Source organism: Amblyomma americanum, chromosome 4 (genome assembly GCF_052857255.1).
Source record: "Amblyomma americanum isolate KBUSLIRL-KWMA chromosome 4, ASM5285725v1, whole genome shotgun sequence".
In the NCBI taxonomy this organism is placed as follows: domain Eukaryota; kingdom Metazoa; phylum Arthropoda; class Arachnida; order Ixodida; family Ixodidae; genus Amblyomma; species Amblyomma americanum.
The window spans coordinates 134,655,169-134,675,592 of NC_135500.1; the positions used below are offsets into that span (position 1 = coordinate 134,655,169).

Genomic DNA, 20,424 nt, shown 5'->3' on the forward strand with positions numbered 1-20,424 from the left:
ATGTATAGTGATTGAAGGACAAGAAGAAGAAGGCACACAACAACAACTGGACAAACAACTGTGCTTTATTGACGACAGCACCTTCCCAGCTAGACAAACAGGGCATGCGGAGTGCAACCCGCACCAAATACAAAAACGTCAAAAGAAAAGATAGATATCAAATCTATCGCCAGCGATCTAGAAAAGCAAATTATTTTTCGAGAAGGCACATGGAAGTCGTGCTGATGCAATCATCGCCACACATACTAATGAAGTAGGCTTCAAAAATCTTGCACTCTTCTTTGCCACTGCCAAGAATGCTAACATTGCTGAACAACGGGCTTTCCTTTGGGCCATTGTCTCGTGTGCTGTGCATCCTCTTCTTGACTGATCTCCCTCAAGAAAATATGTACCAACTGGCCCACATTTAGACTCTCCTGAGAATGAATGGCTATGCAGCCTAGCCTCAGAGATCCGCACAGAAAACACTGTTTTGACGTCATTGCAGCTTTCTTGTTGGAACAGCTGGCGATGATACGCCGATTTCATTCTTGGCCTTGGCTTATAGAAGCTGCGTTTTCAGTTAAACTAGCAACTTTATCATTACAACATGGCAGTTTATCGATACGGGCCAACATCAATTTGTCCTTGATGTCCCTTTTAAAACAACTCTTAGTTAACTAAAATTTTTCATCTTTTTGTTCACATCAGTGCCTGCAGGGCGGATCTTCCGCAGGCAAAAGCCCCAGAAGGCAAGAGGTAGTGCAAGACAATCACAATACATCAACGCCTGACATTCAAGTTTAAAGCAGCTCAGACACACATAACAAAACGGCTACTCTAATTTCACAGTGAGCCGTTGGCAAATATTCTCTGGCAACTCTTCAACCCATAGCCGCTGCATAATAAAATCCAATCTCTTCTTTTACTTCCTGTCATGGCTTCTGACAACGTGTGTTGCAAGCAACATACAATGTAAAAATGCTTGCCACCACAGACAAAACCGAAGCAGTTGTAATAGTCAGCACAGTCCCATTAACCACAACACTGCCAAAAGTGCTTTAATTGTAATACCAAGAACTAAAGCGTTGTTTTAATCGTGAGCCAAGCAGCTGATATATTATTCAATTTTGGCAAATTGAAATAAAAGCTCGCAGTCTCCAGTGTATTTGAATTGATGTTACTTAGCTGTAGATTATGCACTAGACCCCAAGAAAAAGAAGTGATGATGATGATGATGAATTTTTATGGCGCAAGGGCAGCTTTGGCCAAAGAGCGCCATGGCACAAGGTACTTTTTCATTGCACAAGGTGGGGTCAGAGACCCATTTTCCCAAGCTTTTCACCCTAAAGAAGCCGAGCACCAGGCAGGGAAAAGCTTGCGCCCACTGTATAACCGGTGGGTACCCGGCGGCACTGAGGATTGAACCCCGCACCTCTTGCATGCGAGGCGGATGCTCGAACCACTAGACCACTGCTGCGGTGGCAGAAAAACAAGTTATGGTTTACGCCTTTTAAACTGTGTCATATCCTTCCGAGACCTAGCGAGTGAATTGTGTCGTTTTTTTTTTTTTTAACATTTACGAAATCATCATTTGGGTCTTAAAACATGACTGCAATATCTTTGCTGCTTTTGGTGCTGCACTAGGAGATGCCAAACAAAGAAAATTGAGAAATTTCTGAGACACAAAATTTGAAAACCACGAGGTTTTTGTCGCTCAAATATATGCTCAAGTGTGTCGGACGCGCAGTACGAGTGCTAGCCAGTGTTCAAAAGTGCTTTTTATTTGCCGCTGAAATGGATCTGGATCAGCTTGTTTATTTTTTTTTTCTTAAGACGACTGTCAAACGTGTTCCCACTGACTCCCACCTTTTTTGGGAGCTCCTGAAGAGGACAGAAACACTGCAACTTTGATCGTGTTCACTTGACAGCAGCACAGATTGTAAAAGTAGCTAAGAAAGAGCTTTTCATAGCGCTAAGCTGCCATCCATGCCATTCCTTTGTCCAGTATACCGGACAAATTTTCCAATGCCAGGTGTAAGGAGGATACAGACAAAGAAGTCATACAAAGATGGGTCAATATGAAGGATGAGATGAAAAGAAAGCTTTACCTTTCAAAGGTACTTGCTGTGCATTTTTCATCAAGGCACCGCCTGGAGACAATTCACCCAGGACAGACAGAGCGGCCGACGAGGGTAGTATCTGTACAGGGTGAGGAGAATGGGATGTCCCTCTCTCACGTGCACAGTTGCAACACAGTTCTTGTAGCACTCCAGAAAATTTCACATGATTGAGAGCCTGCAGTCGTCTAGTGTGGATGTCTAATTTGACACACAGCATCCAAGTACCTCCAAGTACAGCAATCACCTATCAGTGTCATGTTAGGAATAAACAGAGCTTTTGAAAAGAAGCAAACGCCCAACAGAGACTCCGCCCAACAGAGACTCTCCAGAATGCTACACTACTACTCTGCTAGTACGTGCCACGATACTACGGCAAGCTAGCCTTCAACTTATAAATGCAACACAAGACAAGTAGTTTTCAGTTTGAGAAATAAAACATATAGAAGACTGAATGCTGACAAAAAAAAAATAAGAGGTGAAAACTTGCCATCTGACCTGCTAACTAAAGAGGTGACAGTATCAGCTATACCACAGTCACCACACATATGGCTCTTGTATGTATATATGTTAAGACAACATAACATGACCACACACCAAATGCATTGGCAAAAACATGGCCACACAATTTACAGCACCCCAGACAAAATCTTTTGGCTGGATAGAAATAGTCACTTGGCAAAAGGCAATCAGTCATGTGATATTGTGATATCTCATAGTAACTGATATCTTCAGCACCACAAACCTCGAAAAACTTTCCAGACATTGCTACCACTGCAAAAACTAAGCCTGCCAATGAGTAGCATGGTGTTCTGAGCATCACTGATTGAAGCTATGGCCCTGACAGCAGCAACATGCCTTGACATATTCTTGCTCAGCACACAATTTTTTTTTCAATCCATTGTTAGCTTTCATCCCCAACTTCAATCCTAGGTGCCAGCACTACCGTCAAACACAACATCATAGGGCAGCCAGCCATCAGCTTCCTCTATAATGCACCCATTCAATGTCTTTGACTTGATGAACCCCTTCCGCATTTTTCCATCAATGTAAGCCTGCAAGGCAAGCCTGAGCCTGACCTCAACGCAAGTGAACTTTGGACACAGTGGAATATTTTTTAGAGGGTTTAAATACCAAACTTTACCTTAATAGGGTTTATCAATGCAAATTAAATCACCCCAGGTGTAGTATCTGCATTACCCCAAACTGCTCACTAAAATGCCCCTAACAGAGAGGTAAGGGTGTGGCAGGATCTAAGAAATTGCAAACACTGACACCCAATATGTGTCGAAAAAATGTGAGAAGAATGCATGCACACAAGCTCCTTCCTAAGCCTTATCACTAAAATACAAACAATCCTGCCGAAAACGAAAACTGAGTAAACGAACACAATGATCTGCTTTCAGTCCCAAACCAACAAGTCCCTGCAAGAAAGCCTATTCTTCCACCAAGAAAAAAAAGAAAGAGGCTCATGTATTCTACTGAGGCTATCTTTTAGTCATTTACTATACTATAGTCGGATACAACTCAAGAACAAAGCAGGTTTTCCCTGTCAAAGGACCCGCTTCCAGCCAATGGCATCGGCCAATTCTCATGACCCTGCTAGCGTAACAGTGCAGGGAGGGGACTAACCCCTTTCACCTGCCACTCCCAGCAGGGTCATGAGAATCAGCCAACGCCACTGGAAGGAGGTTCTTTATGGGGAAAAGCTGCTTTGTTATTGAGTTGTATCGACTACACCTCTTCAAATTCATGCATGGGCTCCCACAGAAGCACATATATTTTATCAAGGCCATCTTATTTCTCTACCAGTACACTGTTCTTCTTCTTCCAAACCCACCAATAAATACACCAGGACAGCATCATTCTCACCCCTTGCCCCGAAGGGTTCCACTGGGATAGCTCTCGCCGCAGCACACTGGGTGCAACGTGAGCCTCGGGCGCCGCTGAAGAGTCGCCCAGTGTAGGTCCGCGCTGGTGTCGCTCGCCCTGGCCCAGCCGCACGGGAAATCCGCCACCAGCTCCATTATTGCCTACTAAGTCATCCAGCTGCGTCTTCTCCCACACCATGGCCTGGGTCCGAAGGAAAGGAAGAGAAAAGACCCCACTGCTGCATCACAACCACCTCTTCACAGAAGACTCCCCGAAATGCCTTTCATTGCAGCTACCACTTTTGTTGGGCTGTCCTTCTTCACTCAGCTCTGCAAGCATGGTACCAGAAGGCGTTGCAGGAGAACAGGCCCACGAAAAAGTGTGCAATTTTCCAAACTAACCGAAGATAGTGCTGCCTCTTTATTTTAACAACATGAAATATTTACTGAGACAAAGACAGAGTAGGTCCTTCTGCCTTACCAAGTTTACTCAAGTGAAATGCAAGCTTTTTAACGAACAACAGAAGCACAACGCCGCCTCTTATGCTATAATACAACTGAATCACAAGCAGAGAAAGTTGTGAAAACTAGATAAAACAGCTTAGAAGCACAGCAAATGCTTGATTATTAAAACCACCTAATGTAATAAAATATTGCTTGATTTCATAAATTTTAATGAGCGGAATGAAGTTTGAGAGACAAAAACCTCTCAAAGACATCCTGCAAGAGAGGCATGCAACATTGGTACACATGGGTTTATGCAAGATCATGAAGTATGAAAAGCTGAACAGTTGCACAGTCGGAGAATCATGGAAGTACGCACTTGGTAGTTTCCAGCTCGTGAGGAAGGCGAATCATATAACTACCACAATGTCTAAAAAGAATAGACACATTTCACCAACCCCAAACCGATTCCATAATCCAAGTGGCAGGAGCTCCTGGCAGCTCCCAAATTTCCCTACCTGGCCCAATGGTGATGGCAGTGGCACTGTGCTGCTAAATATCTCTTTTGTGCCAGACTCTTACTACATGGTTTCAATTTTCAGAGGTCCATGGCATGGTCTCATGCCTGTTACATCACTGTTTACAAACAGAGAGCAAGTCTACTGGTCAATAAAATCAGTAACTTACGCAGAAAGACATCTGGACTTAACAAATCAACAAAATGTGAATGAAGCGGTATAAGGCATTGTTCAATTGCGACAAACTGCGAAACTGCTTTCGAGGGACCCAAAAACATTGTTTCCCATAGTCGCAGCATAACATTACAATTTACATAATCCCTGCTTCTGGGCAGGAGCATAGAAATCCTGCAGTGCAAAGCACTCCGACCTGCTAGAGACATGAGTCTAGCTCTAGCAAAATCAAGGCATCACGCAGCAAGGTACAAAAGTCCATGCGAAGGACCGGTTTTTTTCCTTTGATGTTATAGTACACCAACTCTTCAAAAGTTACCCATGGGTTCAGGGGGAGGATTTATAGCGGTTATGCAGAGGGGGCCCAAGCTAGACACTTTACATTGTAAATCATGATGAACTCCATTTTTTTTTAATAAATTCCAAGAACCACATAGTTTAAATGGAACAACCCCGTCCAAAACTGACCAATAAATCTATCCCTGCATGAACTATGAATCAAAACTGCAATAGCTTCAGCGCTACTCTGTCAATTTCTGCTGTTCGACCGCCAAGCCACTTGGCAACATTGACGATGCTTTCCAGACACCTAATGCCAAGACATGCCCATGGCAAAGATATTTCACGAGTCTTGTGATAACATAGTTTGCATCACGAGTACTAGGAGCGAAAAAACCCTCGCAACAGTCATGTTGGCATGTTTGGATGGTGGCCACAATATTCTTCCATTCATCACTCTTCACCAGAAGACCAACCCAAAAAAAATGTTCTCAAGAGGTGCTGTCATTCAGCATCATGAAAAGTGTTGAGGGGGCCTCGGATCTCATTTCAGATTAGAGTCACACTATTTGGGATCAAAAACAGGGCACTTTTCTGCATACGAAATCAATATTGGCACTGGATTCTTTCCAAAACCACCTTATGTTTAGTGATAAAGAGAAGCTGCAGCATGACAGCACGCATCTGGTCGAAATGCCACTTGGCACGGTGCCAATTTTTCAGGCCTTGAACTTTAGTTTCAATAAACAACTCAAAATTCATGCGCAAAATTTTTACTGCAAATGGATAAGGCGCGGTTCTACCTTATCACCTGCTCAAAAAGTGTAATATCCAAATGCACCCACCCTCATCAAGGGGGGTTCCAGCTGCCTGGTATGGATTACCCAAACCTGTTTGTCTAAAGGGACCAACATTTGACCAAAACGTGTTATGAGATTATGTTGGAAATGAAAAGCTCTTCCCTTATATTGTAAGGATCTTGAACTGTAATACTGAAGAAACAAGGATTAAGAACTTTAATTTGGCAATTAAAATTGCATACAATAAGCTAAAATGGCATTCCATGGTAAAACCTTTCAATGAAAACCAGTGCTCCCTTCATATTGTTGATGAAGTGATTTGAGCTTTTGTTACTACTAGGGGTGTGTGAATATTGAAATAATCGAATACGAAATATGAAGAAAAAATGGCTTCGAATATCGAATTGAATATCGAATATCTGTTCAGTACAAAAAAAATTTCACAATACGATGAGCAAGCAAACATTGTTGCCCTTATTTTTTTTTTTTTTCAATATAGTGTATGGTCTTTGCAACTAAATTAAACAAAACTAGACTGCCTCAGTACCGTATAAAAAAACCACGATGTGCACAGAAATGTATACTACTTGATTAGACAGCGTAACAGCATCCACCAAACTATAATGAGGTCATGCAAAACAAAATCCATAAAATAACAAGACTGGCAACAAAAAATTACATGGTGACTAGTGAAACCTCATTCATTCGAAGTTCAAGGGACCGGAAGAAATACCCAGTTCATCCGAAAGCCCCAGTTTATAAAATTACCCCCTTTCCCTGGAAAAAAAAAACCTGCCGAAAATGCGAAGATGCAGTAAGGCCTTATTGGGCGGCTCTATCGCGCTAACACCTGTAAGCCCGTGATGAGCCACCCGTTTTGGAGTGCTGGAAGAACAACACACTGGCATCGGAACGGCGAGATGGTTCCTAAAATGGGAAAAGAAATACCATGGGACGCGCCAGTCGGCGTCCAAAAGCCGCGCGGAGCTGTGATTGGCCTACCGGCGAATGCGCGGCCCGACAGGTGCGGTTGCCGCGGAGCAGCGGCGAAGCTCAGAAACCGAAACTACGCGGCCAGGCTATTATTTTTACCTAACGAGAGAGGCCTTCCGATCGTTGTCACGCCTGCCGCTACGCCCATTAAAGAGGTGCGCGGGTTACAATGCACCACGCAATAGGTGAGATTTTAACAGGATCACTGACCCTATTGTGACAACTCGACGCGCCCCTTCAGGAGGCTCCCGCGACATTCCGCAAGTAGGCTTTCCCGCATAGCGTAGTTTACAAAACTGGACGGCGGAGGTCACGCTCGGGGAGTTATTAAGGCGACAGGACGCATTCTTCGGATGCGGGCATTAAATATGTAACGCATTACGGAAGGATTTAAAAAAAAGCGCGATTTCGCGTTGCGATTGTTCGAAGCGGGCCGTCGGCCATCTTGTTCGCAGCACGTGTGATATGTGGGAAAGCCCACTTGCGGAATTTCTTACACGAGGTCAAGCCTAGCGGCGTCGGAATGCGATCGGTCCGCGTGGTAAATGACGAAGAAGGAAGGGACTAGGACCTATGTATGGAATTCTTAACTCGATCATCGGCTAATTTGCCCAGATATTGCGGTTTTGCCACGCTCGAATTTATGAAAGTCTGCGCAGTATACGATCGCTGGCGAGTATTTGGGAATTTTCGAATATTCGGAAATTCTCGAATAATAATACGCATCTAATATCAGACATATTCGATTCGTATTCGAAATTTCGAATACTCGCACACCCCTAGTTACTACTAGATTGCGCCACAATATTCACCACTTCTGCTGGACATGCAACCACCATCCCGTTCTCTAGTCATGCTATACAGCATCGGGTTACACATAAAAACAGGTGCACCCCCCAACAAAAGTCTTTAGGCCACAGCGTTCACTTATAGTGACATGAATGTTTTTTTAATTCCATCGGTAGTGGAGCATTCAAAGAACAGGTCAAGCAGCAAGCTTCTCTACCACGGGGGGAAACCTTCTCCAAGGATTTCAAGGCCCTGTGGTCTTCAATGGTGCCTGTCATGGGTCCATAATGGAGGTAAAAAGAAAAGCCTTTGGCCTGAAGACTTCTGACCAAGACTGTACATCCACTGATAGAAAAATTCTGGACAAAAATCTTCTGCAACACTCGCAAAATTGGTGCGGAATGGGCAACCTTGGAGACTAAGTTTTCCACTGCGCCGAAAAAAATTAAGTCCTTAAAACTTGGCTGTCGGCCCCTTAAGAACACCCAAATTTCTGATGCACCTGATGGAGGTGAGGACAACCCCTTGGAGGAAATTGATGACGAGGAAATCTTTGGTTGTGACGACAACAACAACATGGCAGTGATGATAATGAAAGCAAGGCATAGGAATGTCAATTTTCGAGCTACTTTGATTTGCAAACTTTATGCAACCTTCAGTGCATTTGGTCCCAATTCCTCAGGTTACTTTTATGCACTGCTTATTTTCCTGCTCAGGGCGGGCAATCAAATGTTCCTTGTATCAGAGTTGAGATCATGCTACACTTGGCCAAACAAAGACATGCGCATGTTCATTTACTGCAGAAAAAAATGACAATGCACATTCACTTACGTGCTTAGCAGCAATGGGGTTCTCTTCCTGTGCAGATGGTGCAGGAGAATCCTTGTCCTCCCCACATGCCCTGAGGACCATCATGGAGTGATGGTTGAATCTACGAATCATGGAGTGATTCGCCACATTTCCTGCAGATGCCACTGATCCGGGCAGGTCTCGTTCCTGGCAAACAAGAGCGGTTTGAAGAACCGAAGCTCAGTAGTGCACATGCCGCACTATGTACCAGCAAATAATCGCCGCCACAACAGCTCAGGTGGCGTTTACATGGTTTTACACATGCCTCCATGAAGTACAGAAAAGACGAAAAACACAAACTTACATTGAATGTGTCAATATCCTGGAAAGATGAGATGTCAACAAAGGGATCCCGGAACCCTCTTGCAATAGCTTCTTGTATGTCTAGAGTGGCGATGTATGAAAAAAATACAGGAAGAAAACTATCAGTAATGCAGCCATAGTAACATGTCCACTACGCAAACTGGACATGCCATAATATTATCCAAAAAGCCAATTTCTTAATTTCGTGAATATCATTAGAATGATATTCTGATATCCTGGCTGACTGTGCACAGAGTTGTTGGCACCTACAAGATAGTTAAGACATCTTTTAAAAGCACAAATATAATCGGCGTGACAAGCAACTGGTTTAACGCTCCCGCCTTTTTATTTTCGAAACTCCCACCTAGTAAGTCTGACATGACAAGAAATAAAAACAAAAAAAGATGACAATAGGGCTTGTTTCACTGTTCACCCAGGCAGCATTTCAACTTCAGTATTTCGTGCATTATAAACGCATCTGGCAACTTCAAAATCACAGAAATTTCACGAGAAAACCTATTGCCTTCAATCAAAAAAAGTGAGCAATGTAAATAGTCAATTATCTTCTGAATTTATTCAACAGCAACCTCCTGGAATGTGGTCCAGAGTTCAGGTGCAAAAAAAAGTAGCACACCCGGCAAAGATGCTGGCATACTGCTGTCAGGCTCTTTCTTTGTTCCAAGGCACACACTCAATCACAACAGTGAACCAAGAACAATACAATGAGCATCATGGCCCCCAGAAGCAGTAAGCAGGCTTAGCATGGTAAAACTGGTGCACACGGTATTAAGCTGCGCTTAGATTTGTCTACAGTGACTACACTAGAACACAGTCTGTCATAGAACTGAGGAAAAAAGCCGGGCTCGTTATACTGAATTGAAGAATGAAATAGAGTAGACTGGTTTTCTTTTTTCAAATTCTGGCTGGTTACTATCACACTGATATACTGAGACACATTACACCAGACGTTATTTCTCAGTCACGAATAAAACACACAAAACACATCAAACCGTTAAAGTACAGAACCGATTGCTTCAAGTATTCTTTCTCAGTTCAATCTATAGACGAATGGAATAAGCTGCCAAATGAAATTGTCGTCCTCACAGAACCTGTACCATTTTAAAATGCTTTGACTGAGTACTTGTTAACGGTATGATAAATTCCTAGCACGCTGTTACAAACACTAGTTATCCCATTAACTTGTTGAATGATGACTTGTTTCTGTTCTTTGCTCATTAAAAGCATATATAGTTATTTGCTTGCAGTTTGTATCGTGCATTCTGTGTGTGTATAATACGTATTGCAAGCACCAGAGGATTGCATAGCTTCATTAATGTTTTTTTTCTCCTTCTTCAAATGAGTAATGACTTTCACTGTATACATCCTGCAACTCCTCTCTTGGCTCAGGCTGACAGTATGAATAAATAAAAGCAGAGAGACTCAACCACAATTACAAGGCCCTTGAAACACCTCCACGAGAGTTTGATTTTTTTTTATACCCTCATCATTTTTTCACGTCATTACTATTAACATGTAGGCCTGTTGTATAACAGGCGTCAATGCTATAAGCTTATACAGCAGCATACCTAATTGTCCATCCAAACAGGAAGAAAATATGCTTATGAGCACACCGTAAACATATTCTGACAAAGATTCAGAGACAGAAACAACACTTCGTGTGCAATGCAAACCAGAGTCAAGGCCTTGTGCCCTTCATATGGCCATGCCCTGGCAACTTCTAATATGCTAACAAGGCTAAGATGGCAGATAAAACCTCAAAAATATGAGACTGCAGAGTGGGTTATGAACCTTTTAAAAAGACCATAAACTGAAGTTCTGAACATTTTTTTTTTTCTAGTTTGCCTGTTCAAAGTCACCTACCTGGTTGTTCAGCATGAAAACCATTTTAGCCGAGAAAGACGCAGCAGATTCAATGCACTCCTATTTCACACCGTAGCAATTCAATTGAAGTCATAATATGGAACGTCAAAGCACAAATCCATGTGCTGCAATTGTGCTGGTTACCTGTGGCAATACCACCAGAGACTCATTTTTGGTTGTCTTCACATTTCTAGTTTTCTGCACTCTATCAATCATGCACCGCTAAAAAATCCCACTCAAAGCAATAAACAACTCTCTTCACAATAAATTTACAAAACACAACTAAATCAATGCAAAACTGCCATCGTTCCTAGTCGAGAAATGTGCTGAAAAGTGTGCAATCAGTTGCCACAGGTACTTGGCATTTACGTTCCTGTCTGACATCCTTGCAATGTAATGTAATCAGTTAAAGAACAGACGCTTCACGTTGGAGCTTGCAATCCCCTTCACAAAATGTAGCTAACACAACCTACCTTTATCGTCACTCCGGGCACAGTCCGAAAACAGGTCCCGTGTGCCTGTGTGAAGCCTGTCACGGTGGAAATAGTGGGACTGGAAGAACCGTGTCCAAAATTCAGACTCAGTCATGCGCTCTGGCACATTTTCCAGGTGCTTCCGCTTGACTGAAATGCAAACCAACTATTCAGACACCAGCAGCAAGGATCACGAAAACAATCGCTCACCCAACAACAGCAATCCTAGTGACAAAATGACAAACGCTCACTGATCAGGCATGCACAGTTGGTAGATCCCCTTACTTTAAAACTCCAAGACGATGATTCATGTGCTGTGAATACTTCTGAAAATAATTAGCATGAAAACATTTAAAATGAAGATAAATGCTAACAGATTTTTCCTAACTTAGTGTATACATATATAGTTTGAAAGGATGTGACATTTCCAAATTTAAACCAAAACCCCAATCGATAACTAATTTGCAACGGCACGAGCGGACTATGATGCGTCGAATTTAAAGGTCGTCTGGAAACAGCCAGACACCCTTGCAGATCAGTGCATAAAGTTTTCCACACGCAGGCTCCCACATGAAATAAGTGCCTGCACGTATCCGAAAGGTGTCGCAACGGGCAATAGCTTACCATCTGGCGCGCCCGCTAACCGCACTGCGCAAAATGGCGCAGCTCACGTTAACGTCATGATACCGGTACCAACGCAAAGCACTCTAAACCAGCGCACTCGAGCGCGCCGTCGGCTCCGCTCGCCTTCTTGCAGTCTCGCTGTGCGTGCGGGCGTGCGGGCGCGCTCTCTCTCTCTCTCCCCCATCAAGACACCCTCCTCCTCTCCGCTCCGCGTAAGCAACCTTCACGTGACCAGACACGCGCGAAGGTCCCCCCGCCCCCAAGGACGCCGCGCCACCAATGCGGCTCTATATCGTTTGATTCCAGCCTCCGCGCACGGATTCCAGCCTCCGCGCACGAACACCACTCGCGGAAGAGCAGACGGAGCTCCTCAGGAGAGGCGCGCCGTTCGATACCTATCGAATGTTTACACCGGCGACCGGAAATAAGCGAGATCGATGCCGGCGCTCGAAGCTCATATACGCTTTCACGCGGAACGTGTTCCCACGCAAAATTATGCTCGCGCTCGCTTGGCGGGGCTTCAAACGCGACAGCGACCGTCCATCGCCGTGACAGCACTCTTCCCATATTGCGACTAGCAGTATAAACAGCGGAAACAGCCTCACACGGATCCCTCACCATCGCCGTCTCAGGCACCGGGGACTCGGGGGCGCGCGCCTTGCAATCGACACCGTGTTTGTCAACGGAGATAACGGCGGTGGCGACGCACGCGCACGCTTCGAGGCTCCCCTCCAGTGCTTTATAACGACCACCCGTGTCTACCCAAGCGTGCTTGTAAGTAGTCATGCTATGATCAACGCGCAACCGGTTCCGAACTTCCGAGGATCAGCGAGTAGTGTCCTTGAAGAAAATTGATGCACGGTGCGCAAAAAGAGCTGGCCAGCCCTGTGTTATCACCGCGGCGGAGACGATCACGTCTTCTGCCGGCGGTCAAAGCGAGACCGCCCAGACTACTGGATTTCCGCGCCAGCGTTATGCAAACAAGCACTTGGCACGAGAGACGAATGCAAATATAGACACAGGAAAAAAAAGACACCGACCAAGTGATAACCCTCAACTAACCCTCCTTGGGAAAAAACCCGAGAACACGCGCCTTCCTAAAACCCAACAAGACGAATGTTAAATCACCGGTGTAAGCTAATACTCAAGATGCAATCACAAGAGAGCAACTGCGCCATTCACAGACACATCTGTTAAGCACAGAGAAGAGTGCCAACTTCATGGTTATCGAAAGCAACTCGCAGCTGATGGGCAATGTCAAGGAAGAACATATACTAGGTTTCAATAATTTCTCATTTTGGCCTTCAAGATGTCTAGGATGCCTGGATCAGAAAATTCGACACACAAACACATTCTCTGCAGAGTGCCACAAAGTAGGGGTATACGAACTTTATACTGTTCAACGAAAGTGTTGCATTCACAATGCAGCTATAACAAACAAGGCAAAATACACCTACAGCAGACACTAGACAATAATTTTTTTATCCAGCTTTTCTCAAGCTCCATAATTTAATAAATAAAATATTACCAAAGCCTTCAATATTTTCCATCACAGCAACAGGTGTGTCAGTGAAGTGTCAGATACACTAAGCAGCATCTATCAAATTCACTTAGCAACCTAAAATCAGCTATACTCTGCAGATAGATGGCATATCAAGGTCTTTCTAATTGAGCGTTCAGCTCTAGACCCCTTGTTGGCATCCCTTGTTTGCATAATGGCACTACTGTTTCCTGTCAGCACCCTATAAGCGAACATGACCTAAGGCCTCTTCGGAATGAACAATTCCCGATCCAGTAATGGAGAGAATTGTCTTGGTGGCACCAATCAGCCATGAAGTTACTCTTTAGCTGCTGTTAATCGAGTTTTTCCAAGAGCTGATGCACACTTTCAATGCACACAAACCAGTTTTGCCATGTATAACTTAAGAGGAAGCTTCAAAAAGGCACAGAGAGTTGCACACAGATGAAACGAACTACATATTGTCACGTAGTGGTGACTGCAGTCGAAGCAGCGATGAAGACGGACAAAAGGGTCTTCTAAAAAAACTGTTTATTGGGCTGACTTGCACCCAAAATGGACTGAATCACTCGGCGGCGGCGAAGCGACAAGTGTGCTCGGCGGTCGTCGAACAGAATGCCCGCCGCTGTCGGCCGTGCTCAATTTAAAGCTGATAGCGAACTTTCGAGATAAAGCGTGCAAAGTTACTAGAACATTCCGGAACAACGTGGAATCAGCTCTGCCTGGCTGCGATCAAACGAGATAAATCTAGTTGCGTCTTGCGTCGCAAACAAAGCGATAAAGTTGTGTGGCGGCAGATTTGAAAAATGAACAAACACTGCAAATGTTCGCGGCAATATTATTAGTAGCCAAGCACTGTTGCAGAAGTCAGTGCTCATTATATGTATCACATTCTAATCAAATAATATTTAAGGTTATTTATTCATATTATTAATTACGCATTCTAGAGTATTAGAGCCCCTTCCATTGCAGGGCAGAGGCACATCGCTTTAGCACTGCAACAATGCGCCAGGAGTGGTATGAGGACTCCAAGCGGCCTATGAGCGTGAAGTCAAGAATGATCAATTCCACATATATGGGCATTAACCCATTCATGCTGCCGCGTCATACCCTTCAGTGAAGCTTAAGTGCACCCCCCCCCCCCCCCCTAGTTTTTTCCCAAGAACTTTGAAGAAATCTCGCTGCAGGGAACTTGCTAAAAATGCATTCCACGTCAGCCCCGCAACTCACAACGTTGCCTTCATATAGTATAAACCGTATGCTTATGAACCATGCATTGTTGCAGCAGGCTGAACATATCCCCATCCATTTCTACAACCACAAAGCCACCTTCATGACAATCATATTGGGAGAGGAGTGTCACCTGAAGAAAGAGTGTCTGTAGAAAATAAAGAATGCTTTGTAACTGTACATACGTACATATATCTCCCAAATTCTTTACCTCAATATATAAAAAAATCAAAACACCTACAAAGCTGTGCTCAAATTTCGCATTAGGGAGTATCTCGATCGTCCTTATAATTTTTTTCATCATCATCATCAGCATCAGCAGCCTTACTACACCCACTGCAGGGCAAAGGCCTCTCCCATGTCTCTCCAATTAACCCTGTCCTTTGCCAGCTGCATCCGCCCTTTGCCTGCAAACTTCTTAATCTCATCCGCCCACCTAATCTTCTGCCGCCTCCTGCTACGCTTACTTTCTCTTGGAATCCACTCCGTTCCCCTTAAGGACTAGCGGATATCTTGCCTTCGCATTATATGCCCTGCCCAAGCCCATTTCTTCCTCCTGACTTCGACTAGGATGTCATTAACCCGCGTTTTTTCTCTCACCCATTCTGCCCGCCTTTGGTCTCTTAACGTTACACCTATCATTTTTCTTTTCATGGATCGCTGCGTTGTCCTTAACTTAAGCTGAACTCTTTTCGTTAGCCTCCACGTTTCTGCCCCGTAGGTGAGTACCGGTAAGATACAGCTGCTGTAAACTTTTCTCTTGAGGGAAATTGGTAAACTACCACTCATGATCTGAGAGAACCTGCCATATGCACTCCACCCCATTCTTATCCTTCTAGTTATTTCCCTCTCTTGATCCGGATCAGCTGTCACTACCTGCCCTAAGTAGACGTATTCCTTTACAACTTCCAGGCTCTCGCTGCCAATTGTGAACTGCTGTTCCCTTGCTAGACTGTTGAACATTACCTTGGTTTTTTGCATGTTAATTTTTAGACCCAGCGTTCTGCTCTGCCTGTCTAACTCATTGATCATGATTTGCAGTTCACTTCCTGAGTGACACAGCAAGGCAATGTCATCAGCGAATGTCATCAGGCAATGTCATCAGCGGCAAGGGGAAAGGCAGCTAGGGAGGATCAGGTAACAGCAGATCTGTTGAAGGATGGAGGTGACATCGTGCTAGAAAAACTAGCCACCCTGTATACGCAATGCCTCATGACCTCGACTGTACCAGAAGCCTGAAAGAATGCAAACATTATCTTAATTCATAAGAAGGGAGATGCCAAGGCCTTGAAAAATTACAGACCGATCAGCTTACTATTTGTTGCCTACTAAGTATTTACTAAGGTAATTAATAAAGTCAGGGCAACCTTAGACTTTAATCAACCAAATGATCAGGCAAGCTTTCGTAAAGGATATTTCACTCTAGATCATAATCACACTATCAATCAGGTGATAGAGAAATGCGCAGAATACAACCAACCTCTATATATAGCCTTCATTGATTACGAGAAAGCATTCGACTCAGTGGAAACCTCAGCAGTCATACAGGCATTGTGTAATCAGGGGGTAGAAGAGCCTTATGTCAAAATACTGGAAGATATATATAGCAACTGCACAGCTACTAAAGTCCTCCCCATAAAGTCAGCAATAAAATTCCAATAAGGAAGGGCGTCAGGCAAGGAGACACGATCTCGCCAATGCTGTTCACCGCCTGTTTACAGAAGGTATTCTGAGGCATGAATTGGGAACAGTTGGGAATAAGAGTAAATGGAGAATACCTAAATAATCTGCGATTCACTGATTCGCTGATAGAATTTTTTTATCCATATATATATATGAGCAGCAGCAATTCGCAAACTAAGAATGAGTCATGTGCAGAAAGTATGAATACACTGTATGAGAGCCGCAAAGTCATATAACTAGTTGGGAGGTGGCAAGCCTGTCATAGAACTTAAACATATGCTGCCCTCTTCCCTTCGGTTTGCAGTGCTCCGTCAGCGCCTGACTGAGTAGCACCTTTTGGAAATGTCTGTGCTGATCCAGACTTCAGCCAAATGTGAGGTGTGATCCACAATAAGCATTCTGCATGCAAGAGGCAAACCACCAGCGGGCGTTCGCAGAGAGGAATGTGCTGTTTTCGGCGATGTTATGATCGACAGACTATGGAGAAGTGGTGCTGTGAAATTTTGGAAGGCAGGATGAAAGCTCATCATGAAAAAAAGAGCTGTAGGCCATCTGTTGTCACTGATGATCTTTGCAAAATGAGACATGAAATGCAATCAAATAGGCATGCGATGATAAGAGAATTGCATGAACTTGCTTCTGAAGTCGAAGACCATGATTCGTGAAGCTGCAACTGAAGAATTAGGGTACGAGAAGTTGTGCGCAAGGTGGATGCCCAAGATGCTGACCAAAGAGCACAAAACAAAAGGATGGGTTATGCACCAAATTTTCTCACACACTACGCACTAGACGGAGACCAATTCCTGGACTCGATAGTGACCAAGGATGAAACAGAAGTTCTCCAGAAAAAAACAATCATTGCAATGGAGCCATACATGTGCCCGTGAAACAACATAAAGCAGAGACTTCCATTTCAAGCAGCTAATTGATGGCCACAGTTTTCCTAGACAGATGTGGCATTCTGCTCATTAACTACATGCCTCCAGGCGCAAGCAATGCTACTGCAAACTATGAATCCTTGTAGAGACTACAGCAGTCCCTTCAAAACAAACAGAGGGAACTGCCGACAAGGGCCTACACCTGCTTCACATCAACGCTTGAGTCCACACTATGCACACCACTACCTCACTTCAGGCAAAATTCAAGTTGGAAGTTTAGCACCCCCCCCCATATAGCCTGGGCCTGGCGCAAAGTGATGTTTCAGTTGTTTCTTCATCTGAAAAAATATCTTCTTCACCTAAAGAAACATCTCACTAGGAAATGGTTTGCAAATAACAAATTGACACAGAACGTCACGAAGTGGCTTACACAGCAGGAAGAAGATTTCTATGACCACAGCGTCAAAAAGTTGGCTCCCAGGCTGTACAAGCTTTTGGTTAAAGCTGGAATGTATGTGAAAAGATTAAGAAATTGAATGTGATTATTTGTGAGCAAGTTTTGTAATATCAAAATTTTGCGCAGCCATGCTGGCCTTGGCATATTTACTCTCCGGATGCACCTTGTACATGGATGAGATCACTGTGGCACCCGCATTGGAGGAATGTGTAAGCATTGACGCCTCCTCGCCCCTCTTTGCCTAAATTAATGAAGTTACATCACTGCCCATTTTGAGTTTTCAAACTTGGCGCCCCGCTCAATTTTCAAATTTGGCACCATGCTTCGCTCCGTCCATAATTCCGGTTTTTCAAATTTGGCACCATGCTTTAGCTCTGCCCACTTCTGGTGTTTTCAAATTTGGCACCACTTTTGCCCCGGCCCCGCCCACTTTTCGGACATTTTTTGCTTTAATTAACTAATTATCTCACATGCACCTCATGATTTCCCCTGCAAGATTTTTTGATGCTCTATCCAATGCAACCATTTTTTTTCTTATAACTCAATTCGTTCCAACGTTAACATGAAGCCAAACTCGTGATGACACGAAACCATAAACACAGCCATACAATGCTTATGCATTAAAAGAAAAAAAAGAACGAAACTGGCAGACTGTCTACCCTTGCAGCGCCCCCTCTTAACTTGTGAGAGCATCCAGAAGGTTCACTCGAATCACATGTCCGTGAATGTCAGAATTTTCCGTTATGACACACTACAATGTGAACACCATTTACCCTTGATAAGGTCTGTTATACAGCTATCATCATAAGGCAGCCTTCAGCGCGTCGGACACCATTTTCTCTGACTAGGTCACCCATTAACGAACAATGCACATATTCTCAGTGGTCTCACACAAACGTTATGTTTTTGCAAATCTTGAAAGAACCCTTCTTGTACGAAAAGTTACAGCGAGCTCATGGCATCATACTCAGGTGCTGTCATGCTTCTGTAAACTGACACTGTCATGGATACACTCAACAGTTAGTTTCTCCCCTGGAACCGAAGTGAGCAGCACAGTTGGACAGTGAAGCAATTGACAGCAAGCGGGGGACAATCATTCTGTTACTTCTCAAGGCAAGTGACTCAAAGCTCTCTGGCAAAAGCAACACGAGAAGGTGCCTATTCTAAAAAGACAGTAGTTGACTCATAACCATAAATGATGAAAGAAACCACATGAATAGGGCAATGCCTGTGTCAGCACCTGTCCTGCTTTTGCAAAGTTTTTATCCATACAAGATGCCCTCTTCCTATTTCACCAGATGACAGTCACCCCATGCAACACACCACAGCAACTCTCGATAACTGGAGCTTGAAGGGGATGAAAAGTTTGTTCGCATTATCCAAAGTTCGAATTATAGAAAGCCTTTTTAATACACTCAAGGTTCGTGGGACCTAAAGCTAAAGCATAACTATGAATAAACCAGAAGTTCGAATTCAAGAGATTCAATTGCAGTGCACTGGTGTTCCAAACCTAAAGGGGAGAAAGGAGGTAGTCGAGGTCTCGTCCAAGTTAATCACGCCCTTGGCCTCTGCCAAAAGAGAACACAGTAAACCCCTGTAACTGCAAGTCACGAAAAAAAAGCAAAAGTTCATGACAAATGCAGTTACGGGACAAGAGCTGAGATTTCCACAATACTAATCTTGTGTTGCAAAAAAAGTAGAGCTGTACAGACACAAACATTTTGTGCGTCAAGTGTTTTTGCCACGGAAGACCCCCAAGCGCAGAAAACAAATATAAACCCAGAAAGCTGGAGTGCGGCTTGACATATAGTTTACGTGTCACAAAATTCGGCGCATTTTCAAAAAAAAACCGGCGCTGCACCTAAGCAATCGCACCCGCGCGCGGTAAAGTGAAACAAAAAAACAGCGGGGAAGAACCCCCGGAGAGTGCGTAGCTTTGCGTACTGCTTCAACTCAGCTTGCCGGCGGGGCGCCAAACTAAACATAGACACGCATGGCGTCGATTTTTCTCGAATGTCGGAGAAGTTTTTGCTCGTTGTCGACGGAAAGGGGGTAACCTTGACTGCGCAAAAGTGATACCCTCTCCCATTCGCTCCTGCACCGATGACAAAGCGTGCCGCGAATGACCTAGATTGTTCGAGAAGGTGGTTTCCGCGCTCGACCAATGGGGTCGCGCGCCCGGCGCAAGAAGGAGAAGGAGTTTATGCAGTTGAAGCTGCGTGTATGTGCGCGCCTGCCCTGGCGCGAAGAACAAACAGACGCGGACTGTGCCTATAAATGAGGGGCTTCAACCGCTGTCTGTTACACCGAGCCGCCGTTTAAACTTCCGAGAAGCGCACCCACTCGACTCCCGGGAGAACACCACTCGGCCAGCCAAGGACCAGCGAGGCCACGTGCGCCAGCCTGCGGATCGGCCCCGTCGTGCTCCTCAGGTCGTCAGACTGTCGCAGTGCCCGGTGAACAAATTGTGTTTTGTTTGCTTGTCTCTCTCCTGTGTTAGTGCACTTTAGGTGCAAAGATTTTGTTGAATTGCTATCTCTCTCAAGTGTGTGCACGCGAT

At 44.4% G+C, this 20,424-nt stretch overlaps 1 protein-coding gene across 2 annotated transcripts in view; it reads right to left on the reverse strand.

Annotated features, from left to right (window-relative positions):
- Positions 1-20,424, reverse strand: part of Tfb1 (transcription factor B1) — a 56,175-nt gene that overhangs the window by 14,785 nt on the left and 20,966 nt on the right. For both annotated transcript variants that reach the window (XM_077661729.1, XM_077661728.1), the window contains exons 5-9: positions 11,474-11,623; positions 9,121-9,200; positions 8,799-8,963; positions 3,972-4,172; positions 2,091-2,181 (exon numbers count right to left, since the gene is read on the reverse strand). In XM_077661729.1, coding sequence (XP_077517855.1) covers positions 2,091-2,181; positions 3,972-4,172; positions 8,799-8,963; positions 9,121-9,200; positions 11,474-11,623 — 687 coding nt within the window. The remainder of the gene's footprint in view (positions 1-2,090; positions 2,182-3,971; positions 4,173-8,798; positions 8,964-9,120; positions 9,201-11,473; positions 11,624-20,424) is intronic.